Source organism: Salminus brasiliensis, chromosome 6 (assembly GCF_030463535.1).
Source record: "Salminus brasiliensis chromosome 6, fSalBra1.hap2, whole genome shotgun sequence".
NCBI lineage: Eukaryota > Metazoa > Chordata > Actinopteri > Characiformes > Bryconidae > Salminus > Salminus brasiliensis.
In genome coordinates, this window is record NC_132883.1 from 3,575,820 (window position 1) to 3,602,742 (window position 26,923).

Below are 26,923 nucleotides of genomic sequence, written 5' to 3' on the forward strand. Positions count from 1 at the left end.
GAGGGGGGTATATCCACACTAGCTAGGGATAGCTAAGCCATTTGGGGTAAGAGTGTCTGGCTAAATACCGTAAATGTTTATACACTAAATGGACAAAAGTATTGGGACACCCGCTCATTCAATGTTTCTTCTGAAATCGAGGGTATTAAAAGGAGTTGGTTGCTTTTGTTGGAGTAACTGTCTCTACTGTCCAGGGAAGAAGGCTTTCTACTAGATTTTGGAGCTGGAGCATTGCTGGGAGGATTTGATTACATTTAGCGACAAGAGCGCTAGTGAGGTCTGGATGCTGGATGAGCACCACCCCACCTCATGATCCCTAACCAGACAGTGGTTCATTTAGTGTTGTGTTTAAACCCTGACCACTAGATGGCAGCACTGCACCAACCATGTAAAATCACAGTAGCGACAGATTCTTAAAAACTACTATTCAAATCTCCTGTACTGAATACAGTGAACGTGGTAAAAAAGGAGGATTCTGAAGCTGGTCTTATTTAAACCTCACATTTAGGCTGCGTCCCAATTGCACACTACACACTAACACTATGAGGTGTGTACTATTATACTAACCTTAATAGTGCGAGTTTGGCCAGAACTGTGCTGAATAACACTGTCATATCAGTGTAAAATCCTGTAGTGTTACTCTACCGCCTCAGCCCTCATGCTTCTCCACCTTCAGATACTGCTTCTGGAGCTTCTCTCAGCTTGTCCAGAAATGCATGTGTCCAGCTGTCCATGAGGGGCCGCTTTGGAGAGCATTCCTTTGGCTAGACTGGACTTCCCTCTGGAGTGCCCAAACGTTTGACCTGGTCGCCCCCCCATGCATTAATACACACAATTTAACATGTATACACTATATGTCCAAAAGTTTGTGGACACCCCTTCGAATGAACGCAAATTTGATTTTAGATAGTGGTGTTATCTGTAGCGCCACGCTAACTACATGTAACCACATGTAAAAATCACAGTAGCGACAGATTCTTAAAAACTACTATTCTACAACATCTGCTGCTTTTTTAAGCACTAACGATATCCTCCATATGCTGAGAAAAGTATATTGTCTATCACGATAACAAAACTCATCACGATACGATAAAATATCGTCAAATTAAAACTGTCATTTTAACTTACGATTAATCAGAATTAAGCACAGAATATTGTTGTGATTAAATTGTTGTGATTATATTGTTGGGGCAGTGGTGGCTCAGCGGTTAGAGCGCCGGGATATCGATAACAGGGTTGTGGATTCGATTCCCGGGCTCGGCAAGCTGCCACTGTTGGGCCCTTGAGCAAGGCCCTTTACCCTCTCTGCTCCCCGGGCGCTGGAGTTGGCTGCCCACCGCTCTGGGTGTGTGTGTGTACTCACTGCCCCTAACACGTGTGTGTGTGTGTGTCTGTGTGTGCGAGTGTGTGTTCACTACCAGATGGGTTAAATGCGGAGGACACATTTCGCTGTACAGTGTACAGTGACAAATACGTGCACCTTTACCTTTTTTTATATTAAACATTTTCTAATAGTATCGTAACCCCCTGTATCGCGATACGTACCATATCGCCAGGCTCCTGCAAACACACAGCCCTCACTGCAACACAACATCCACCCGGAAGCAGCAGCCCTTCACTTACCCCATAAAGAAAGAGAAGTCTGTTTACACAGTTTGGCCTATTGTTTAAAAGCACGAGAGCTTTAGCTCTAACCACACAAGCCAGTGTGAAATGTGTGTGTGTGTGTGTGTGTGTGTGTGTCAGGCCTATGCTGGACAAAGAGGGTTTCACACACACCATTAAACACAGCTCGAATCTTATCAATACTTCCTTGTGCTCGTGAATGCGTTTGTGAGACTTCCACTCAGGCCCTGGTCAGTGTTCACGGTTCCAGAGGCCTAAACCCACCAAACGCCATCGTGCAAACAGCACCACTGTCACCTTACACAAACACACACACACACACACACACACTTACACTCACAGGCCTGTGCAGTCTGTTCAGGACTCTGCCGATACAAAAACAGCTCAACAGTTTCTCTCCTGCTATTGTTCCCCAGCTCAATGTTGTTTTTGTCTGCTGGACCCTACGGCCGAGTCCAGCACCGTCCACCAGCACGTGCCAGGAATCACCTCTAAGCACAGTTGAACAAGCAGCGCATCGTTTAGCAGGGCTTTAAAGCAACAGTATGTAGAATTTCAGCCTTAAAGTATCAGCTTCAGGATCATGCTGGTGCTCCACTGACTGGAACAGGGGGAGAACGGCGTCTCCGTCATTCCCACTCCAGGCCGGAGCGCTGCTGCTGCTACTGCACTATATGGAGGTTTGGTGGTGGAGCTGCAGGAGGAGAACCTCTCTCCAGAACTGCTGCTGTGTAACGCTGCAGAACCCATAGAGTCATATTAGTGTAAAATCCTGTAGTATTACTCTACCGCCTCAGCCCACATGCTGCTCCACCTTCAGATCAAGCTTCTGGAGCTTCTCTCAGCTTGTCCAGAAATGCATGTGTACAGCTGTCCATTGAGGAGCGCTAGGGGGAGCTTAAAGAGAGATTTGTATTTACAACGGTGGAGTAAAAGTGAATTACGCTGCCCGATGCTGCATCGGTCACAAGCCATGTTGATGAGGTCCCAACCCCGTCACATCTAAAGACCAGTAAATATGAGGTCTACGTCTTAAGGCTCTAAGGACAAGGCTTGGGTAACAGAAAATGCTACAGGAAACATAATAGAGGTCATTTTATGCCACATACCCCCATTGTTGAAATGCCACTGACCATTCTATGCAGCCAATGGCTCGGGTGGTCCGGCAAACAAGGCTTGCCTAGTCAGTTGCCTTTCAGCTCATGGCTGGCTCACTGATGCGAATGGTGGTCCCACCTCACAACTCACAAGACCTAAAAGGATCCACTGCTAACGTCTTGGGCAGTCGGACAATGATGGACTTGCGGAGGTCTTGTGCGGTCCATGCCTTGATGGGTCAGAGTGGTTTTGGTGGCTCGAGGGGGATCTACACAGCGTTACTGCTGATCAGGTGTACCAGGCCTAGCCAGTAAAGCAGAGGCTGTTAAGGTGGACAAACTCCTGATATCAGAACGGAACACTGGGTCAGCAGGTGTCTACAAACTTTTGGACAAACACGTGCTAGAAGAACCACTTTTAAAAGGTCTAAAGAACCTTGCAAAAATTATTTACAGTTACACGTCTAGTGCAAACACGGTTCTAGAATGGTTCTTTTAGAGTGTTTATGTCCAAAAGTTTGTGGACACCTGCTCAGCCAGTGTTTCTTCTAAACCTAATGGTATTATTAGGGGTTCTTGTCACCCATTTGCTGCAAGAACCGCTTCTACTCTTCTGGGAAGGCTTTGCACTAGATGCTGGAACATTGCTGTGAGGAGGATTTGATTGCATTCTGCCCGAAAAGAGCATCAATGAGGTCAGGTACTGAGATTATATGATTAGTTTTGCTGCTTGAACACCCATTGGTTCATTTTCTGGTTGCAATGTCAGGGAGGGGCGACGGCCACCAGAGTCCGGCCGATTTCCCTGCTCGATCAGACCTACTAACCTGGCAATTAACAGGTGAGGTGAATCAGGTGTACCAGGCCTACCCAGAGAGGCTGTTAAGGTGGACAAACTCCCTATTAGAAACACTGGGTGAGCAGGTGTCTATAAACTTTTGGACAAACATGTTCTAGAAGAACCACTTTTAAAAGGTCCAAAGAACCTTGCAAAGGTAATTTTTGATGGCCAGGTACTGAGACTGGACGATTAGTTCTACTGCTGGAAACTCATTGGTTCATTTTCGGGTTATGAAGCCCTTTGGGACACAAAACCCACTCAATAACATTCTTCATGTCAGGGATGGGCGACGGCCACCAGAGTCAACTAACAGGTAAGGTCAATCAGGTGTGCCCGAGCAGGAAAAGCACAGAACTGTGCAGGAATTCGGGCATCCAGGAACGGAGTTGCCCACCCACTGCTTTCTGTGGTTGTCTGTTATTCACTACGGATGGTCGTAGCCTTGACCAGTTGCAAGGACACTAACTCCTTTCTGCTAAACATGCCCTCTTCCTCAGTGTAGGTCATCATGTGCTTCCTCAGTGACCCAGATAGCGAGCTCATTCGAGCTGCCCCGAGTCTGAGGATATTTCCTCTGCATCCCGACTGAAACCACATTGTTATTTCCTTCCACGTTTTCCATGTGACTGCTGTACTGCAGGCACCGTCCGCATTAGCAGCTCCTGTTATTAAGGAAGCTCAGGGAGCTGCAGCGAGTTGTAAGGTATTTATTCCTCTCATTTTTGCACCTAATAAAAAATCCTGTCCTGGACGGTGCAGCTGATTGTTTACCCCACTTTCAGGACACAGTGACAGTGAAATGAGAGAGCACCTGGGGGCAAACCTGGATTGGAAACATCATCAGTACCTGACCTCAGTGATGCTCTTCTCTGGCTGAATGCAATCAAATCCACCTCACAGCAATGTCCCAACATCTAGTGTAAAGCCTTCCCAGTAGAGCAGAGGCTGTTAAGGAGGAAAAACTCCCTATTGTTGCCTCTGATACCAGAAGAAACACTGGATGAGCAGGTGTCCACAAACTTTGGACAAACATGTTCTAGAAGAACCCCTCTAGAAACATTGTAAAGGTTCTTTACAGTCACATGTCTAGTACAAATATGGTTCTAGAAGCGACACTCTTTTACGGCATCGCTTCAAGTACCATCTATAGCACCTTTATTCTTTCTGAGTGTTTATGTCCATAAGTTTGTGGACACCTGCTCATCCAGCGTTTCCTTTAAACCCCCCAATGGTATTATTAGGGGTTCTTTTCCCCTCATTTGCTGCAAGAACCGCTTCTACTCTTCTAGGAGGGCCACACACTAGATGTTGAACATTGCTGTGAGGAAGATTTGATTGCATTCTGCACGAAAAGAGCACCAATGAGGTCAGGTACTGAGATTGGAGGATTAGTTCTGCTGCTCCAACTCCATGCAAAAGCTACTGGCAGTTCTTCCACTGCTCCACAGCTCAATGCTGGGGGGCTTTATACCCCTCTAGCCCACGTCTGGCATTAGGCAGCATGGTGCCAATAGGTTCATCAAGTTTATCTGCTCTAGAAAGTCCTATTCTATTGGCGAGACTTTTCTACAGGGACTAGATTAGCTGTGTTCATGTGCATTTGCACATCTGAATCAGCAGCAGGTGCAACTTAAAGCAGCTGAATGCATTCCTTAGAAGGGGTGTCCACAAACATTTGGATGTATAATCTACATATTAGACATGCAGCATATTGTGCGGCCCTACTTTCAGATTGGTGCCCCACCAAAAAGCTTGGCCTGCAGCACTGTGCCAGCCTACATTCCCCATCTACAACCGACCGCTCGCCTCTAACCAAGCCTATATTTCCAGAGATCCTCCATCTGCTGCGTGCTCTGCTTGGAGCAGCCGACCTTCGAGCTCGCCCAACTCGCGCCCCCGGCACTGCCCTGCTTGGCAAGGTGGCAACCGGCTAGCTGGCCGAGCAACTCCACCCTCGCTGTGATCAGGCCCTTAAGTTGGGCATGTCCAGTTTGCCGCAAGCTTCGAAAGCAACAGCGAGGCCTGCAGCTCTCCAGAGACGTCCGGAAGCTGCTGCATGTGTTCCAGAGCCAAAAAGGAAGGGGCTGCGTCCCAAATCATTTCTGCTAGCCCCGTTTCCGTGGAGGCTGCCTGCATGCTACATGGGGAGGGAATCCAACACAGCAGGTTTCCTCTTCTTAGACTTAATCAGCGGGATCCGCTCCACAGTCAATTCAAATTTAAATGCAAAACAGGCCCGGCTGCCCCCTTCTCCCTCTCCATCTTCCCTCCGTCTCCCTCCAATCTTCATAACATTTTCCCTTTTCTTCTCCACCCTTTTCTTCATCCTCTTTTCTATGCCTTTCACCTTCATCTTTCCCGTCTCCCGTCCCCTTCTCCATCCTCTTTTACCCTGTCCTTCATTTCTACCATCCTCCTCCTTGCCTTCTTTCCCATTCCTCCATCCCTTCGTCTTACCTACAACTTCACCACTTCCCTGCTTCCTTCCCTCCTTTTTCCACCTTCTCCTTATTCCTTCCCTTCTTCCCTAGGCCGCACTCCATCATCATTTTCTCCCCTGGTTTCCCAATCGATCTGAGGCCTTTCGCCTCCATTTCCTCCACCACCTTCAGTCTTCGTAGTTCTTCAGTCTTGCCTTTGTCTTACCCCGCTTTCTAACTCTTCCCCCTTAGCGGTCTGTATTTTTCCTCAGTTCCATTTCTCCATTTCCTTCCCTACGCCTTTTACCTTCATCTTTCTGTCTCGCCCTTCTCCATTCTTTGCTACCCTGACTTCCTTCTCCACCTTTCCTTCCTCCCCAAGCTGCACCCTCATTGATTTTCTCCCTGTTTCTTGCTCAGTCATTTTTGCGACTTCTTTCCGTCCCGTCTACCCATTTCCTACAACTTTCCTACAACCTACAACTTCACCACCTCCCTGCTTCCTTCCCTTCTTCCCTCCTTTTTCCACCTTCTCCTTATTCCTTCCCTTCTTCCCTAGGCCACAGTCCATCATCATTTTCTCCCCTGGTTTCCCAATCGATCTGAGGCCTTTCACCTCCATTTCCTCCACCACTCTCCCTTCAGTCTTCTTAGTCCTTCAGTCTTGCCTTTGTCTTACCCCTCTTTCTGACTTTCCCCACCTCCTTATCCACCTCTTCCCCCTGTTCAATTTCTCCATCTTCTTCCCTACGCCCTTCACCTTCATCTTCCTGTCTCACCCTTCTCCATCCTTTTCAACCCTGACTTTCTTCCCCACCTTTCCTTCCTCCCCAAGCTGCACCCTCGTTGATTTTCTCCCTGTTTCTTGCTCAGTCATTTTTGCGACTTCTTTCCGTCCCGTCTGTTACCTACATTTTTGCCTCCTCCCTGCTTCCTTCCCTCCATTTTTTCACCTTCCTCCACCACTCTCCCTTCAGTCTTCCCATCCTCTTCCCCATGATGTTTTCCTTTCCTTGTGCACCTTTCCTTCAGCTAAATGGCCACCCAGATTGCCCACTGAGGTCCCCTCTACCTGCATCAGACCAGCTGCCACCTACCAGTCCGACCATCAGGCTCCCCACCCACCACCACCACCCATACCAGACCAGCGGCTCACCCGCCTACCACTGCTTACCTGTTTGTGAATTTCCCCACTGCGGGACTAATAAAGGATTATCTTATCTTAATGACCATGTTAAAACCTAAATGGACTCGTAACTATCTGCTACTATTAATATCACCACTATTAACTATCTGCTGTATCTGGTTTGGTCATTTTAATCAATAATTTATCAATAGTTCTGATCGGAGGAGGACGGGTCGGGTCCCCCTTGTGAGTCTTGGTTCCTCCCAAGGTTTCTTCCTCCAGCTCTGAGGGAGGTTCTCCTTGCCTTCAGTCTTACCCTTCTCTTACCTTTCCCACCCCTCTTACCTTAGTCCTATTTCTCCACCCTTGTCCCTATGCCGTTCACCTTCACCTTAATCTTTCTGTCTCGCTCTTCTTCACCTATGTCCACCCTGGCTTTTTCCTTTCCTTCTTCCCTTCTTCTTTTTCTCTCGGCCCCAGCTTCTTGTCCATGCCTTTCACCTTCATTTCTATCATCATCGCCTTCTTCCTTCACTTCCTCCCGATGCCTCGCTCTCATCTGCTCCACCTCTCTGCTTCCAGTCGTCTTTGTCCCCCTGTCTTACCTTTCTCTCACCCCTGCATTACCTCCAGCTCCACTGCAGCTTTTAGATCTGAGGCTAATCCAACACCCCTGGAGCTCAAGGCGCTTGGAGGAGAACTAGGGCTGCACCTAACTGCAATTTCTCTATTAATTAAAATATCGATTCCATCATTGAATATTTAAAAGCTCTTATTTTGACAAAACTGTAGGTTTAAACTTTAGGTATAGATCGAGTGATTGAGGGAAGAGGGGAGATGGAGGACCACCCTTCCCATCCAGAGACAGCAAGGCCAGTTATGCTCTCTGGGACCCACGGCCTGTGGCATCACCAGGGAAACCTCCCCACTTCAATTTCCCCACCACCATCCCACTCATCTCTTTGCCTTCCTCTTTCTTCTTCCTCCTCCTCCTCCTCACTACGTTCTTCTTCCCTCTCAGGCTGTGCTTTTCTCCACTTCTCCTTCTTAATCTTCACCCTTGTGCCTCTTTCACTTTCGCTTCTTCCCTCACCCTTTCTTTCCTTCTCTGCAAACCGCAGGCCTTCAGCTAAAAGCTGCCATCTGGTCGATGCCTTCCAGTAGACTGACCATCTCAAATCTGCTCCCAAAACAGCTCAAACAGCTCCTTGTGTGTGTGTGTGTGTGTGTGTGTGTGTGTGTGTGTGTGTGTGTGTGTGTGTATGAGACGAGACGGGCTAACAGGGACCCGATAATGGCACTGGCTTGGCCCAGACTCAGACGGCCCACTTTGGGGTCAAAGCCGCCACTGTTCCCCAGTTTAATAAGACTGCCGGCACAAGGAGCTGACAGCTGTGTGTAAGGTCTGAGAGGGAGAGAAGCTGAGCCAAAGCACTTCCCTCTGAGTGGAGTGAGCTCAGGGTGGGCCAGGGTGGGCAACAAGAAGTTACTGTCGGAATTTATTGCACAATACACTTCCATATGTCCAGAAAAAGGTACCGAGGCACCCCGTAAGGTGCACCAATTGCTCACACTGGTAGAAAGCACTCCAGACCATCGCTCCAGAGCTACGTTCTCTGGAGCGATGGACCTCCACCCAATACCTTTGGGCCTTTGGGATGAGGTGGTTGATTAGAGTGCCAGAACTACATGCAACACCATCCAACATGCACCTGACCTCAGTACATTGATGCTCTTGTGGCTGAATGCAGTCAAATCCTCCTCACAGCAATGTTCTGACATCTGGTGTAAAGGCTGCCCTGAAGAGCAGAGGCTGGTACTGCAGGGACTTTCATTTGCACATCTGTGTCAGCAATGGGGAGGTTAATGCATTCATTAAAAGGGGTGTCCACAAACTTTTGGACATGTGGGGGAAAAAAAAAAACATCTGAGACCCAGAGAGACCCAACGTTGATACTGGACTCAAGACCAGGACTGGACTTGAAGACTATGGCACTACCTACTGCCCCCTGCTCAGTGAGCCCACGGCACCGCACCCCACCCAAAGCTCTACAAGCTCCTTTGTGAGGAGTGAGGAGGGTGGAGAACAGTAGGTCGATTAGCAGTGGGTGATAAGGAACGCCCATCAACAACAACCTCCTACCCCAAACACACACACACACACACACACACACACACACACACACACACACACACACACACACCCTCCCCGGACAGAAGAATTTTGTGCTGAACTTTCAGAGGCAGTAAAAAGCTTACAGCACAGAAAGTCTAACAATACACTTCTGCATGCACTGCTGAACTGTAAAGGATTGAGTTGCAGAGGCGGCGCTGCTCAACCCACCGTCATACGAAGCCTCTGTGAGATCAGGTTTAAATTTATTACGTGTTTGGGAACCAATTTATTCCACGGCTAGCCCATAAAGGGTCAGACAGTGAGAGAAAAGCAGCACTGACCACTGGATGGCATTTCAGAGGGGGAAAGAAATGAACCCGGTCCGATTCTGAAGCCGCACACGAGCACTGTTGGAGTATGATGGCCTACTTTAGACCTGGGGTGTCCAACGGCCCTGCGAGGCCCCCCATAGTCTATGTGAAATTCGCCAGTCGTGGCAATTCTCATTAAAGCCTTGGGTTTCACAAGCCAAACTCTCTGACCATTCGAGAAATGGACTCCATAGGACCTTTGAAGGGGTCCTGTATCATGTGGAACAACTAGTCAGTTGTGAGGTGGGTGGGGCCTCCATGAGCATCAATGAGAATAGGTGCCCATGACCCTGCATATCGGGAACATCTCACCTGCTTCAGACCTGCTTCAACACCTCCATCACCTTCAAGAACTGACTGTTCACCTGCTGCCTAATCTGTAGATCAACCTCTTGACTGGAGCAGCTGTAGATGGTGCTAATGTTTTGGCGGATGGGTGTACACTGCCCACTCGTTTTGTGTCGGTTGACCTCAATGATGCTCTCATTGCTTAATGCAATCAACTACTCCTCACAGCAATGTTCTTACATCTCACATAAAGCCATGCCAGACAGGTAGAGCCTGGGAAAGGGGGAGGACCCTAATAACACCCTTGATTTGAGAAGAAACGCTGGATGAGCAGGTGTCTACCTGACCTCACTGATGCTCTTGATGCTCTTGAAGCTGAATGCAATCAAATACTCCTCACAGCAATGTTTCAACATCTCATATAAAGCCATGCCATACAAGTAAAGCCTGGGAAAGGGGAGGACCCTAATAACACCCTTGATTTGAGAAAAAACGCTGGATGAGCAGGTGTCTACCTGACCTCACTGATGCTCTTGAAGCTGAATGCAATCAACTACTCCTCACAGCAATGTTCCAACATCCCATTCAGACGCTGTACGTCCTTAGTTATGCCCTTGATTTCTGATGAAAAACAAAATAAATAAAAAAACCTATACACAAGCAGGTGTCTGCAAACTTTTGGACAGTGTATCTGCAGATGGGTGTAAAGGCGCACAGCAAAGCAAATGAGCCCGGAGCCACTAGAGAGACAAGCCCAGCTCCAACCAGCCGGTGGTTAAGGGTGAAGGTCCAGGTTCAGGACCAGTACAGGACCATATCTCCACTCAAGCCATTTGCAAGCCAAACAACGAGCCCTCTAGCAGGCATGCAAAACTGTGGGCCACCAAAATGGAGCTCCTGCACCTTGGTGGTCAGTGTAACTGCTGTAACTGCTGTAATTCATCCAGCCTCTGCAAGGGTCACTAATACGGTTAAGAAGATCAATCCCCCCAAATTAGAGCCTCAAATTAGAGCCTCTTAGTGCCCATCTAGCCCAGTACCACCATGCATCAGCCCAGGAGGTGCATAAGCTGGCTATTAATCTATCTATCTATTTATTTATTTATTTATTAAATATGACATATCTGACATATCTGACATCCACCCCCACCCCAGAGCCCCTGCCCCAGTCCCAGCCCCTGCCCCTGCCCCTGCCCCTGCCCCAGCCCCAGCCTCCCTCACCATGCTGACAGCAAGACAACAAAAAGATGCTCCTCAGTTGAGCCACAGCTCACTCACAGCAGGAACACAGGCGAGCCTACAGCACCACCACACCACACTAGATCTCCAGGAAAAAGCACCACCAGCGGCTACATCTGTGCATAAGTCCCCAAAAAGGGCACCGGAGACATCTTACCTAGTCTTGTGTCCAGTAAAAACGACACAGCTCATTTTCCTCGCCGGTAAAAAAGCCCAGTAGGCGCTCGCCTCGCAGCCGTGCCGAGTTCAATGTGATCTGATAGTAACCAGCAGTTGACAGTGGCCGCTAAGCCCCGCCCACCGCGCCCTCCGCGCCCTCCGCGCCCTCTCATTGGCTGCCCTGTCTTCGTCGCTCTATCGTCACCGGTGAAATGCAATATAAGCCTGGTAACCGTTAGTGGGCGTGTTCCACAGGCAGAAACAGCAGCCAATGGCAATTCGGTTTCACGTGCAGGGGCGCCGCCCACCTGTTAGACAGCGCTGGCATTGGCAGGAAGGCATGTCGATCACCAAACAGGCGGGAATGATTGAATTCGATTATGGTAATTTATGCAAATATGTTCGCGCCCCGGTGGCTCCCCTGATTATCATAGAAGCGAGAGACTGAATTATTATGCAAAATAGGAAAAGGTGACCTGTGCATAAAAATTAGAATTAGAGTAGATCATATAACACAATTTAAATTTTAATAATTCATTATTTTTTATAATTATTATATTATTTTAAATTAATAATTAAGTGAAATAAACAAATAAGAATAATCATGTGAATAATTAATGTAAAAAATAGAATTAGAGTAGATTCTATAACAAATTCGAATTTTAATAATTCATTATTTTTTATAATTATTATATTATTTTAAATTAATAATTAAGTGAAATAAACAAATAAGAATAATCATTTGAATAATTAATGTAAAAAATAGAATTAGAGTAGATTATATAACAAATTCGAATTTTAATAAATAATTATTTTTATCATTATTATATTATTTTTAATTGTTTATTAATTTAAATAAACAAATAATAATAATAATTTGAATAATTAATGTAAAAATTAGAATTAGAGTAGATTATTCATAATGACAAATTTGTAATAATTAATTATTAATATTTATTAATTTACATAAAAAATAACTTGAATAATTAATTGAATCATACATAATCTTCTGTATTTAATGTGGTATCACATAGGTCACACATAACTCATATGATATTAAATAATAATAATAATAATAATAATAATACTCTTCTTTTTAAAGGGGAATACTACTAAATAAAATAGACTAATCAATAAAATAAAATTTGAATACTCTTGTCTTCAGTGGGTTATCCCACAGATAGCACATGTAATTCAGAATTACAGGCCTAAGAATGTTTTTCTTTAATACAGCAGCGTGAGGATACTATTACTAATACAAATATTTAATACTATTTCTACTAATTATAACTAGAATGTATGAATACTATTAAAACTATTAATACTAGACTAATACTGTTATTTATCAGTCCTGAATTCCGCTGACCAATTATTTAAATAGAATAAATAACTAATAACTAGATCATTTTTAATACATCAGCAGGATGACGATTAGTATTTGTCTTCACCTAAAGGTAAACGCCACCAAATGTTCTGTATAATTCAGTGGTCAAAACGAAAGGCATTCAGAGTCGTATAGTGTGTATAGAGTATGTATAGGGTGTATAGTGTATGTGTAAAGAGTATGTATAGGGTGTATAGAGTATGGGTAGTGTGTACATCGTATGTGTAATGTGTGTATAGAGTATGTATAGGGTGTATAGTGTATGTGTATTGAGTATGTATAGGGTGTATAGTGTATGTGTATAAAGTATGCATAGTGTGTATAGGGTATGTGTATAGAGTATGCATAGTGTGTATGGAGTATGTGTATAGAGTATGTATAGTGTGTATAGAGTATGTATAGGGTGTATAGTGTATGTGTATAGAGTATGTATAGGGTGTATAGTGTATGTGTAGAGTATGTATCGTGTGTATGTATACAGCGTGTAGTGTATGTTTAGTGTATATATAGTGTATGTACACAGTGTGTATAGTGTATGTATACAGTATGTATAGTGTGTGTATACAGTGTGTGTATACTGTATGTATACGGTGTGTATAGTGTGTGTATACAGTGTGTGTATACTGTATGTATACGGTGTGTATAGTGTGTACAGTGTATGTACAGAGTGTGTATAGTGTATGTATACAATGTGTATGGTGTGTGTTTACCGTGTGTGTAAACTGTATGTATACGGTGTGTATAGTGTGTGTATACAGTGTGTATAGTGTATGTATACAATGTGTATCGTGTGTGTATACAGTGTGTGTAGTGTGTGTAAACTGTATGTATACAGTGTGTATAGTGTGTGTATTGTGTGTGTGTAGTAATAGACATTTCCTCCTTAAAGACTCTAATGACCCACATTCATTCATTCATAATGACTGACTAACAGCTTGGTATTGAGCTTTTAATGATTCATTCAGGTCAGCGGTGCAACTGCGTAGCCCTGCAGTGCTGATAACCGGAAACCTTGATTCGAAACTGTGGTAAAACACTGTCTCAGGCCTGTTTTGGGGGTGTTCAGCAGTACAAATGAGACCATTCTGATTGACCTTGCTTACACCTTCATTATGAAGACAACTGTAATATAAATGACATTTAATATGAATTATTAAGAACATTAGAAGAATTGTTGGAATCCCCCTTTAATGACTGATAATTTTAAAGCCGCATTTTAAAATATTAATTCAGGTCAGCCTTTCAACCATACAGCCCTGAAGCACTGACCCCCAAAAATGAGGGTCCAGTTCATAAACAGTGTCTGCTTGTTCACAGTCAAAAGAAAACACTACTGAGTTGGACTTCAGATTAATGCAGTCTTGAGCTGAGCTCAAAGTATAGCATAGCATAGTATTACCTTAAAGCGATAGTTTGGCAGTCACATATCAGAATATTATGACCACCTACCTAACAATAAGGAATAACTTCTCTAGGCTTGGGTGACACTACCACAAAGCAAGATGCTGTGGCATGGACTGTTGTGCTGCTCCACAGTGGAGCGTTGATTGCTCTGTACCGCTCTGTGCAGGAGTCTCCATTCCCCTCTGGCTTCAATGTCCCGTGGGACACCACTGCTATGTCCTTGGCATTTAATTTGCGAGACATCCAGTCTCGGTACACCTTCACTAACTCGCCCATACCCTATTATCATGCCCTTTGGACATCAGTCAATCTTGTCCGTGTCCATGACAATGGTTTTGCCCTCTGCTACAGCTGACCGGTGTGCTCGCTGTGAGGTCCTGGCTCAAGTTCATTACAAACCAGGGGTGGTCATAATTTTGTGATATGACTCGCACATGCACATATGCATGTCTCGCACATTAGGTGCCTCTTAAGGGCGTAACAGGGGTGCTGTTGATGCCACAGGAGAAATACTGTGCAGAAGCTAACCTCTATAATCAACACCTTCCATCACCTAATACCCAAGTTCACGCTACAAGGTCGCACTAGAGTCATCTGAGCCAAGGGTGGTCCATTATATATATATATATATATATATATATATATATATATATATATACATACACACACACACATATATGGATATGATTGCATTCAGCCTCATGAGAGCATCAGTAAGGTCAGGCTCTGATGTTGGATGACTAGCTTTGCCATTCCAACTCATCCCAAAGATACAGGATGGAGCTCCATCATTTAAAGAAAAGCAGCTCCACTGTTCCTCAGCCCAATGCTGGGGAGGGGTGGGGGGGTGGCTTTACACCACTCTAGATGGCATGCAGAACTTCTAAAAAACAGGCAGGTTCCTGCTATATTTAGAGGAGGCTTCACTGTGTCAGAGGTCACGAGCAATGGGGCTTTTAGAAAGCTTGATGGCATTTTCATCATCTCATGTGGGCTTCAGGCTGGGTGTGTCCACGCTGGTGGTGAAGTGTTCCGGGTGACTCTTGCTCCGATGTGCTGAAACGTTGTCCCTCTTCTCGAAGCGGCGGCCACAGACCTCGCATGGGAACTTGTAGCTGCTCTCGGCATCGTGCTTCCGCATGTGCCAGTTCAGAGAGGCCTTCTGCCGACAGGTATAGCCACATACTTCACACCTGAGAATGAACGCACAACAGAATTATGCTAAGGGTTTAGTTTACATGCAGTGGATTAGGGCTGCACTATATCATGGTTGTGTTCTGTAGGCATCTGGACCATGGTCTTTTATTAATTCAATTTGATGCAAAGCCACATACCAGCTTCTGGCAGCAGTTTCCTGAGGGATCTCAGCCCATCCCTAATGAACAGTGGCCACCAGTTCATGGAATCTAATATTCAGGGGTTTGCTGCTGCAGCCGCCTTCTTCAAATCCCACCATTGATTTTCTATTGGTTCAAATCAGGCGACTGCAAAGACCACTCCAGAGGTTTCAGGATTCTGTCCTGTGGAGCAATGAAACAAAACCGGACCTTTTCGGGCCTATGGGTCAGCGGTATGTCTGAAGGAAGGAAGCATACACTGAAAAGAACGCCCTGCCTACAGTGAAGCATGGTGGTGGATCTGTGATGCTCTGGGGCTGCTTTGCTTCCTCTGGCTCTGGACACAAGTATCTTCAGAGGAAATCCTGGGAGAAAACACCATGCCTTCTGTGAGGAAGCTGAAGTTTGGGCGTCATTGGACCTTGCAACAGGACAATGATCCCAATCAGACCTCAAAGTCTATCAAGGCTTGGTTTCAGAAGAAGTCCTAGAAGGTTCTGAAGTGAAAATCTATGGTGGGATTTGAGGAAGGCGGTTGCAGCAGTAAACCCAGGAATATTAGTAAAATAGAGGCCATTGGGCTGAGATTCCTCAGGAAAGTTGCCAGATAATAATAATAATAATTTATATTATTTATTGATTAATAAAAACAAACAAAAAAGTGAATTAATGTTAATCTAGCAACATCTAGTGTGTGTGTGTGTGTGTAAGAGGGGATTCTCTTACTGTAGAGGTTTCTCTCCAGTGTGGATCCTGCGGTGGATGCTCAGGTTGCTGCTGGTTCGAAAGGCGCGAGCACAGAACTCACAGATGTAGTCCCTCTGGTCTAACAGAACCAAACACACAAACAACTGTTTACTAACATCAGCCCAGATCCTCGGCCAGCAATCTGTCACTCAGCAGCTTCAGCTGCAACATCTGGATTTATTACATCTGGATTCATTACTGCCTGCTCATGTCTCACGTCAGCTCCACCTGTTCTCCTTTATTCACATGCTTTATTCTTGCAGGTTCTTCTCCATTTACATTGATCTAGAAGGCTCTTCTCCACCCATACTGTTCTAGAGTGTTTCTTCTCCATCCATATTGTTCTAGAAGGTTCTTCTCCATCCATACTGTTCTAGTAGGCTCTTCTCCATCCACATTATTCTAGAAGGTTCTTCTCCATCCATACTGTTCTAGAGTGTTTCTTCTCCATTCACACTGTTCTAGAAGGTTCTTCTCCATTTACACTCTTCTAAAGGGTTCTTCTCCATCATCACGGTTCTATAGTGTTTCTTCTCAATCCACGCTGTTCTAGAATGTTTCTTCCCCTTCCACATTGTTCTAGAAGGTTCTTCTCCATCCATACTGTTCTATGGTGTTTTTCTCCATTCACACTGTTCTAGAAGGTTCTTCTCCATTTACACTCTTCTAAAGGGTTCTTCTTCATCATCACTGTTCTAGAGTGTTTCTTCATCTTCCACATTGTTCTAGAAGGTTATTCTCCATCTACACTGTTCTAGAAGGCTCTTCTCCACCCACACTATTCTAGAGTGTTTCTTCTCCATCCATGCTGTTCTAGAAGGTTCTTCTCCATCTACACAGTTCTTGAGTGTTTCTTCTCCATCCACACTGTTCTAGATGGTTCTTCTCCATCTACACTGTTCTAGGGTGTTTCTTCTCCATTCACACTGTTCTAGAAGGTTCTTCTCCATTTACACTCTTCTAAAGGGTTCTTCTCCATCATCACTGTTCTAGAGTGTTTCTTCATCTTCCACATTGTTCTAGAAGGTTCTTCTCCATCTACACTGTTCTAGAAGGCTCTTCTCCACCCACACTGTTTTAGAGTGTTTCTTCTCCATCCATGCTGTTCTAGAAGGCTCTTCTCCACCCACACTGTTCTAGAGTGTTTCTTCTCCATCCACACTGTTCTAGAAGGTTCTTCCCCATCTACGCTGTTCTAGAGTGTTTCTTCTCCATCCACGTTGTTCCAGAGTGTTATTTTCCATCCATACTGTTTCTTCATCTTCCACACTGTTCTAAAAGGTTCTTCTCCATCCACACTGTCCTAGAGTAAAGCTCTATTTCTTATATATCTTCTCTTCCTTTTACACTATTCTTGAATGTTCTCCTTCAACCTCCACTCTTTTCAGAACATTCTCCCCATTCTCATCACTCTAGAACAACGGTGGACGGTGGAGTCCAGCACAGTAACTGGTTACCCTGCATAACAGACCTGCTAACCCTGGCAATTAACAGGTGAGTTGAATCATGTGTTAATAAGGTGCAGGAATCCGGCTCTCCAGGACCGGAACTGCCCACCCCCTGCTCTAGAACGTGCTCCCCCTTTCACACTGTTCTAGAATGTTTACACCAGTTAGATGGGTTGGGTCAGTATTTGCTGCTCTACAGACTCGTTATATTATTATTATTGTTATTATTATTCGGTCTGCTAAAGAACATCTGCAGATGTTCTGACTCCTTCCTTCTTTGCGTATGAAGCACAGAACCAGCTGCTGTCTAGCTCTCTTACTGATGCCGTGGGAAAACTGTAGGGAATCACTGCAAAAACCATGACAGCTGGGATCTTAGATCTGTAGAGAATCTGTAGAATATGTCCAATAAACTTCCAGTAAATTATCGGTATCTTTCCATGGGAACTTGAGAACCATAAATATTCCAAAACGTAACCTTTCCATGGAAATTTCAGGAACTTTGGGAAATTATGGGAACTTATTGGAATTATTAGGAAAGATTGGATAATTTAAAGGAACTATTTCATCCACTAACACAAATGTGGACCCTTTTTGGCAACAGCAGACATAACAAGGCATAACAATACAAATACATTTACCATGGGAATAAACATGTAATTATGGGAATTAACAGGAATAAAATGGGAATATTCAAAGCTTAAGGTGAGAAACTTACATATAGCTGGTCACAAAATATATACTGAAGCCAAATCCTGGTTAAAATACTTAGATATGATACCAAAACAGCTGAACAGCATGCTGTAGATGTGATGGAGGAATGGATGCAGTGAATGCAGGGGGCGTGGTCTCAATAGCCCTTCAGTGTGTAATGTGCCATAAGCCTGGGATTGAGGAGCAGCTTCGCTATTCAACTGTTTTCATATCATATCTAATTATTTTATCCAAGATTATGCTTCAGTATATTTTTTACCAACTATATGTAAGTTTCTCACCTTCAGCTTTGAATATTCCCATTTTATTCCCATGCTAAATTTCCCAACTTTGAAAATTCCCAGAATATTGCAACCCTGCTCACCACTGTGGAGCTTCTCATGTTCTTTGAGGTGCTTCTTGAAGTTGAATGACTTTCCACAGGAGGGATGTGAGCAGATGAAGGTCTTCTGCTGAACGTGTTGGTACTTCATGTGGTGCTAAACACAGAAGGCTGTTATATGACCTGCAGTGAGCTGCTCTACCTACAGTTAGGACTACGTAATGCTGCACAGCTGAACTGCGCACAGCAGCAGGGCTGGACTTCTGCAGAATTTCTAAGAATTGAATGAAACTCTGAACACTAGGGATGCACCGATCCGATACTAGGATCGGATATCGATCCCGATAGTAAAGGAAATTAGCTGGATCTGGTATCAGATAATTAGTCAGATCCAAAGGACTGATCCATTCACAGAACCCGATTCTTGAACCGCTGGAATTCTAGACTTTATAACCCAGATCAGACATCATACACAGATCACAATAGACAGCAGAACTCCCCCTATCTGACCAGCATGGTGACCTCGACCTGTCATCAGCTATCAGCAAGTAATCCAGCTCGTCTTCCATATAAGGAGAACCGAGAAGGGAGGGGCTGCTCGCGCCTCTTTAGTCTCATAAATTTATTATATTAATATCTGTGTTCATTTGTTATGGTTTGTTGTAGTTAGTAAAGTAATAATTATGTCAATCCTGATGCCTCCTGAAGTCTCTCCCAGATGGCCAGATATAGAATTTATTAATTCAACAATGGTATCGGATCGGTATCGGGTATCGGCCAATATGCAAAGTTCATGTATCGGTATCTGTATCAGAACAGAAAAGGGCGGATCGGTACATCCCTACTGAACACCAGCTGAAGCTCTGACTAATTAACCAACTACAGCTAATTAACAAACATCAGAGACATTCTTACATTAAAATAATAAACTCATCAGACGCTCAGTAACATCCCAACAGCATCTCTGTGATGGAGCAGCATCTGAGCATTCAATAGATCAAAGGATTTTTCTGAAGACGTCTACTGAATCCAGCTGTTCTTCACTTTTCCGGAGAGCCCAAGTTGTTCAGATCTGTAGACGCATCACTGACCATCTAACAGCTGACATCAGTCTGGAACTGGAGACTAACTGGACTAGACTGAGATTAAGGAGCTAGGATGAGGGTTAGGGTTAGGTTTTGATTGAGGTTAAGGTTAGAACTAGGGTCAGGATGAGGCTTAGGTGAAGGATTGAAGCTGAGGTTAGGATTAGGTTTTGGGTGGTGGGTAAGGTGAGGACTAGGGCCGGGATGAGGGTTAGGGTTAGGTTTTGATTGAGGTCAAGGTTAGGACCAGGATGAATGTTAGGCTTAGGTGTAGGGTTGAGGTTAAGGTTAGGATTAGGGCCTGGCTGAGGGTTAGGATTAGGTTTTGGAATGAAGTTAAAACTAGGGCCAGGGTTAGGGTTAAGACTAGTACCTGGATGAGGGTAAGGGTTAGGTTTTGGGTTGAGATTAGGGTTAAGATTAGTTGGTAAGTCTGGGTTAGGTTGTGTTTAATGGCAGTAACATACAGTCTACTTGATGTTACAGAACAACAGTAATTTAACAGTGAATGTCAGCAAAGCTTTAACAGAACATCTTCAGGACGTTTACCTCAGTGTATTCAGATGCTTCACTGCTGCTGCTGCACTGATCTGCTGTTGATGTGTTACTGATATCCTATGAGATTAGTCGGAAATACGAAAATCTCTGATTAGTGATACTCACATTGAGATACTGACGACTGGAGAAGATTTTCCAGCAGCCATCAAACTCACAGGGTAGAATGAGCTTCGGTGTTGCTTTTCTGTAAATTGAGAAAACGGTGGTTGTAATTTATGGAATAGCTCAAATAATAATAATAATAATAATAATAATATATCTATAAGTGCTACAAGTAACAATAATTAATATATATATATATATATATACACAGAAAAAAAAAAAATATATATATATATATCTCAAACTATACATATACACACACATATATTATATATATATATATATATATATATATATATATATATATATATATATAGTTTGATGAGTGGACCAATAGGAACACTCCCAAATTACTGGAAATTAAATCTTTTTACACTGACTTCCATTAAAAGTTAAGAAGTTTTGTCATCTTCCTGTAAAGCTGCCATTTTTTAAAGATTTATCAAGGCTTTAACATGACGGCGGCGTTTAAAGCACCTAATCCCATCACTCTAAACTCCGTCTCTCAGCAGTGAGAGAGTTTCTACAGTAGAAGCTCCAGATCTCATCAGAACAGATAAAGCAGGTGAAGATAAATCCAGTAAAAAGGAGAAACAAGAGCTTCTCATTCTGAAGAAAGAAAGTAGTGAGATCTTGTCATGGTGAGCTAGTCTGAAGATCAGAGCTCGGTTCCTCCAGATTTCTCCTGGACACCCCCCTAGTCCAGTCTAGCCAGCACAGGGGATGTGTAGAGGATGTGTTCAACTCCATCAGCAGCAGCAGCTCACCTGATTTACCATCATTAAGCCCTGATTTACCACCAAACCAGGTGTTGATCTGAGGAGAACTCTAAATAATACTAGACTCCATGAGGAGAACTTTGGAGATGTTCTAATAATGAACACAGTGATGGAGAACCTCCACCACTTTCCACCACCAACCTTTTTCTCTTGCTGCATATCTGCGACATGTCGTCTTTTCCTGGCTGCTGTCTGAAGGGTAAAGATGTAGAAATGTTAAAATGAACAAATACAGCATTTAATTAACACTGCACTGATGTAGAAGCATCAACCCCCACCTGTTGTTCCTTTTCCTCCTTACTGGCTTTGTGTTAACTGAATTGTTGGTCTCTGGTGAATCTACTCTCCTTTGTCGCCCCCTTTTGGTTGGCTTCGGTACTGCATTTTTGGTTTTTGCTCTGGAATGAAAATAATCAGTACAACATTTTTTTTGAAAGACAATCAAGCTAAATGTAACCTGCAGAAAGTATGACGCTGAATGCAAACCTATCAGCAGGACTTTGGCTTTCATTCCCAGCACGTTCTGCATTCATCTCATTGCTGGCAAGCGGTGTGCTGTAGAAGGACACAGATCCTGCATGAAATATTACAGGAAGATGCCAAAATCCTGCACCTAAAAAACTTTACACGCCTACATGCCTACCTTCAATAGGCTCCACCCCCCGCCCAAGTTCACCTGTGTAATGGCTTTTGGGTCGGCCTGTGTAATGCCTTCAGGGTCGGCCCGTGTAATGCCTTCAGGGTCGGCCCGCGTAATGCCTTCAGGGTCGGCCCGCGTAATGCCTTCAGGGTCGGCCTGTGTAATGCCTTCTGGGCCGGCCTGTGTAATGTCTTCAGGTCCGGCCTGCGTAATGCCTTCAGGGTCGGCCTGCGTAATGCCTTCTGGGCCGGCCTGTGTAATGCCTTCAGGTCCGGCCTGTGTAATGCCTTCAGGGTCGGCCCGTGTAATGCCTTCAGGTCCGGCCTGTGTAATGCCTTCAGGGTCGGCCCGTGTAATGCCTTCAGGTCCGGCCTGTGTAATGCCTTCAGGGTCGGCCCGTGTAATGCCTTCTGGGCCAGCCTGTGTAATGCCTTCAGGGTCGGCCTGTGTAGTGCCTTTTGGGCCGGCCTGTGTAATGCCTTCCGGCCTGGCCTGTGTAATGGCTTTTGGGCCAGCCTGTGTAATGCCTTCAGAGTCGGCCTGTGTAATGCCTTCAGGTCCGGCCTGTGTAAGGCCTTCAGGGTCTGTGTTCTTTACAGCCAGTATTAATAATAACTTTAGGGTCAGCCTGGATGGAGCTATTAGGTCCACCTTGCACGAAGGCCTTAGGTTCTGCCCATAAGGCAGTTGTAGGGTCATCGGCAAACTGCTGGATCAGTGGTAAAGGTCAATGCTGACTGTGAATGTGGACCAGCAAGATGAGCTGGGCAGCTATTTCTGACATGGCTGCCCTCAGAATGCGTCCTGAGTCCGAAAAAAGTCCGAATTCAACCAGCAATGATGTGGCAAACCCCTAACGCCCACCTCTACTGGTCTAATATATGCCTGCCTGCCACCCACGCTCTCTCACCTCAGCCACCAAATCTGCATATGTTAACCCTTTCCTTTCATAAGACCCGTCAATCATCTTCAAATGAGACTGTATAAACATCATTTCTCATGGATCTTCAGTTACATCACTGAACAGCATGCTGGGAAATCAAAGACAGTCAAATCTGTACCAGTACCTTGGGGACACATCAGCCAGCACTGCATCACTTCCTTCCTCAGAGCTCATGTGCTCTTCCAGCTCTTCTGCATCATATAAAAAATGGTAAGTCATTGGAATGGAACAGTAAGTTCTTTAGAAGCTCTAGACGTTCTAGGAAACCTCCATGAATCACTGACCTGGTTCCTCGTCCTCTCCAGAGCAGTTTGGGACCTCACCCTCTAGCCCCTCTTTCTCTTTGGAATCTTTGCTGTTTTCAGCCTCGTCAGATTTTGCCCTCCTGCCACCCCTCGTCCTCATGCTAGAAGTCACCTCTTGAGTCGTACACTCCAGCTCACCCTCTTTCTCAGCTCTCCTCCCTCGTCTTCTGATGCTCTTCTGTGCCGGGGAAGCAGCATCTTCTGGTACTCCAGCTCCTTCCCCATCACTTCCCTCTGTGTCCTCCACTTCCAACACTGTCTGCATCACACACCATGTAAACACATGCCCCCCCTCGCAGGCGTACGTAAGACACATCTGTGCCTGTAAGGAGGCTTCAGTCTGTACTGATTCTTTAGGGTCTGCTTGTATGGAGCCTTCAGGGTCAGCCTGCATGAGGGATTTAGGGTCAGCTTGTATGGCGGTTTTAGGCTTAGTCTGCATGGATGATTCATGGCCAGCCTGTATGGCGCAATAAGGGTCTTCAAGCATGGAGCCTTCAGGGTCACCCTGCATAAGGGTTTTAGGGTCACCCTGTATGGATGATGTAGGTGCAGATGTAGGGCCTTTAGGGTTGGCCTGCGTAATGCCTTCAGGGCTGGTCTGTGTAAGGCCTTCAGGGCCGGCCTGTGTAAGGCCTTCAGGGCCGGCCTGTGTAACACCTTTAGGGCCGGCCTGTGTAAGGCCTACAGGGCCGGCCTGTGTAAGGCCTACAGGGCCGGCCTGTGTAAGGCCTACAGGGCCGGCCTGGGTAACGCCTTCAGGTCCGGCCTGTGTAACACCTTCAGGTCCGGCCTGTGTAACACCTTCAGGGCCATCCTGCGTAATGCCTTTATAGACAGAATTAATAATGCCTGTAGGGTCAGCCTGGATGCAGCCATTAGGACCACCTTGCATGGAGGCTTTAGGTTCTGCCCATAAGAAGGTTTTAGGGCCAAACTGAAGGCTCGGTGGGAATGGGCAATGCTGACTGTGGCTGTGGACCAGCAAGACGAGCTGTTGGAGAGAAGCCGCTGTGATGAAAAGGATTCCACGGGTCCCATCACCTAAAGAAGACAGAGATACATAGTTTTTGGTAGCGATCCCAGTGCGATCCAGTGTAGGTCACAGTTTGGCCATATTATTTATAGCCACAAAGATCGAGTCAGATCTGTATCAGATTGAGGGGTGAAAAACAGGATCAGGACCTCTCTAGCTTTGGGCAAATTCATGAGAAATCACCTCGGTCATAGTTTTAATCATCACTAAGTGAGTAATGCAAAACCACACAGACAGTACCTGAACACCTGCTGCACACTTTGGAGAAGTAACTGTTGAAGAAGAAGTAGAGAAGAATCATCAGTTAAACTGGTTACTCTCACAATGTGTAGCACTTTCCTGTTTCAGGTCAGTGGGAGGGGGGAACTGAGGTGAAGTTACCAAAATGACCATGCCATAAAGGTCACTGCAAGTTTACACAAGGGTGATTTGGAAATGGCAGCTGCTCTTCACAATATACAGTCATGTAAAAAAAACCCTAAAACCTATATTTTTACTTTCACTAAATAGACAAAAGTATTTGGACACCTGCTAATTCATTGTTTCTTCGGAAATCAAATGGAATTAACAAGTCTATCCTGCTTTTGTTGGAGTTACTCCTCTACTGTCCTGAGAGGAAGGCTTTCTACTAGATTTTGGAGGAGCATTGCTGGGAGGATTTGGACTGCAGTGTTAGTGAGGTCAGGATGTTGGATGGTCACCACCCCACCTCATGATCCCCAGCTCCTCTAAATCTCATTAAAAAAAGAACTGGATGGAGCTCCACCATCATCATCCCAGAGAACACAGTGCTTAGTTCTTCCACTGCTCCATAGCTCAGTGCTAGGGGGCTTTATACCCCTCTAGCCCACACCTGGCATTAATAGGTCCATCATGTGTACCTGCACCAGAGAGTCCTATTCTATTGGCAGTACTTATCTACAGGGACTAGACAAGCTGTGGGTGTGTGTGTGTGTAAGTATGCATTTGCACATCTATGTCAGCAATGCGTGATTAAAGAAATACAACTGAAGAAACTAGGATGATATTGGGGGCCTTATAAGTTGCCTCCATCTGAGCCTCATGGTCAGTGCCAGTACTGGGCCGTTTTCCAGCATCATACTCCACCTGTCCAGTAGATACTGGGCAAGCTCTGAATGAAGGGAGAAACCCAGTGTTTTCTTCAGTTTGCCCCAGCTCTCCTGACACGAGCCAAGTCGTATCCGAGATTTGCTCCTCCTGGCGTCCAGTTCCCTACGCCTCTGCCTGCGCAGAGCATCCTTAAGAGACGCCATGACAACAAGGGGGATAACAGAGGGTTTTCTCCAAAAACACTGTAGGAGAAAGAGAAATACAAGAGATGTGAGAGACGTCAGAGATGTGACGAATTTCCTCCCTGGTGCTGTCCCATCACACCATGAACACATGGCAGAGTTGGGGCCCCACTTCTGAATCCCAGCTTCATAGGGGGCTTCCCGTTGAGGGTGGGTCTGGTGTGAAATGATTCGCTGTAGTGTTAAATGGGATGGGAATCATGTCATTTTCAAAGTCACCTACACAAGATATATATATATGTGATATTGAGAACACCCCTTGAAAACCTGTCTTTTTAACATACACCAAAAGGACAAAAGTATTGGGACACTTGCTTATTCAATGTTTATGCTAAAAATCTAAAAATTCTGCAAAAAAAAAAAATGATCTTGCTTTTGCTAGAGTAACTGTCCCTACTGTCCCGGGTGAAAGGCTTTTTACTAGATTTTGGAGCATTGCTGTGAGGATTTGATTGCTTTCAAGGCAAGAGTACTAAAGACTCCCCAACTCAATAGCAATACTGACGAGTAACATTGAGGACTACTGATGAGTCATATTGATGGTTTTTATAAGGGTCCATGGGGTGCAACACCCTGCATGCATTTTTATTAAAATTATTATTATTATTTTTATTATTATTGGCTTATGAATAATTTCATATTGTTAGTAATACAGTTTACAGTAATACAGTTTCCTTACATAGGAGTATCCCTCCTATCCCAGAGTAGTCCTGAAATGACTATATTATCATTACATAATACTTAAGAATACAGCTGGAGGTCTAATATGATTATATGATGAGTCCCTGAGATCTTATATTAATAATATACATCACATTATTCCTGTATATTGAATATGTTGGGCCCAGCTTTTAAGCAGACAGTATTAGAGCACAGAGATTTAACAGAGGCTATTCAGACACTAGAGCAAACAGACGGGGTGTGAACATACCAGCCTGGTCCTGCAGTAAGGGTCTGTACCGCTTTACTGCAGGGTGTTGAGTGTGGGCCCCACCGCCGCCCTGCTGCTGCTGCTGCTGCTGCTGTTGCCCCTTTAAGGCGCCGCAGCTGCTCGACGATTTCACTCGAATACGAACAAAAACGAAGGAGAGGCTAAAAAAATTAATAAATAAAGTAAACAGAGGTTTAATTAATTCTCCTCTCTGTCTTAATGTTCCTCTGAGAAAACACTGCAACAACAAAAACAGTAGAGTAGTAGGAAGTGTGCCCTGCATTCCCAGCAATCTCCGTGGTGACAGCAAGGGCTTGTGGGAAATGTAGTCCTGTAGTCCTTTACTTAGTTATGGGTTCATTCTACAGTAAAACTCAGGGTCCTTTTCCGGGCCCCCAGATAAACCTTGGGTTATTTTCCAACAAAACAATCAATATCGAATTGAATAATTGAATAATAACAATAATTATATTAAATTACCAATATTAATAATGCTTAACTTATATGTATGACACAATTTATATACAAAATATTAGCAAAATTACTCCCAGCCCACACAGGCTTGTCTTCACCTGCTGATTTATATATTTAA

General features: G+C 44.8%; 2 protein-coding genes across 5 annotated transcripts in view; both read right to left on the minus strand.

Annotated features, from left to right (window-relative positions):
- Positions 1 to 11,378, minus strand: part of fcho1 (FCH and mu domain containing endocytic adaptor 1) — a 69,293-nt gene extending 57,915 nt beyond the window's left edge. For all 3 annotated transcript variants that reach the window (XM_072681347.1, XM_072681348.1, XM_072681345.1), the window contains exon 1: positions 11,282 to 11,378. The gene's annotated coding sequence lies outside the window, so the exon portion shown is untranslated. The remainder of the gene's footprint in view (positions 1 to 11,281) is intronic.
- Positions 11,379 to 13,615: 2,237 nt separating this feature from the next.
- znf692 (zinc finger protein 692) lies at positions 13,616 to 26,580 on the minus strand. Of its 2 annotated transcripts, XM_072680786.1 has the most exons (12): positions 26,332 to 26,580; positions 25,195 to 25,400; positions 24,328 to 24,359; positions 23,031 to 24,095; positions 22,871 to 22,937; positions 21,650 to 21,718; positions 21,442 to 21,561; positions 21,305 to 21,355; positions 20,388 to 20,466; positions 18,682 to 18,796; positions 16,135 to 16,234; positions 13,616 to 15,264 (listed from the first exon to the last, which is right to left on the minus strand). In XM_072680786.1, the coding sequence occupies exons 2-12, from the start codon at positions 25,359 to 25,361 to the stop codon at positions 15,057 to 15,059; spliced, it is 2,073 nt and encodes a 690-aa protein (XP_072536887.1). In that variant the 5' UTR covers positions 25,362 to 25,400; positions 26,332 to 26,580; the 3' UTR covers positions 13,616 to 15,056. The 2 variants fall into 2 exon arrangements, with proteins under 2 accessions (XP_072536887.1, XP_072536888.1); XM_072680787.1 differs by lacking the exon at positions 21,650 to 21,718.
- Between the last annotated feature and the right edge of the window lie 343 nt (positions 26,581 to 26,923).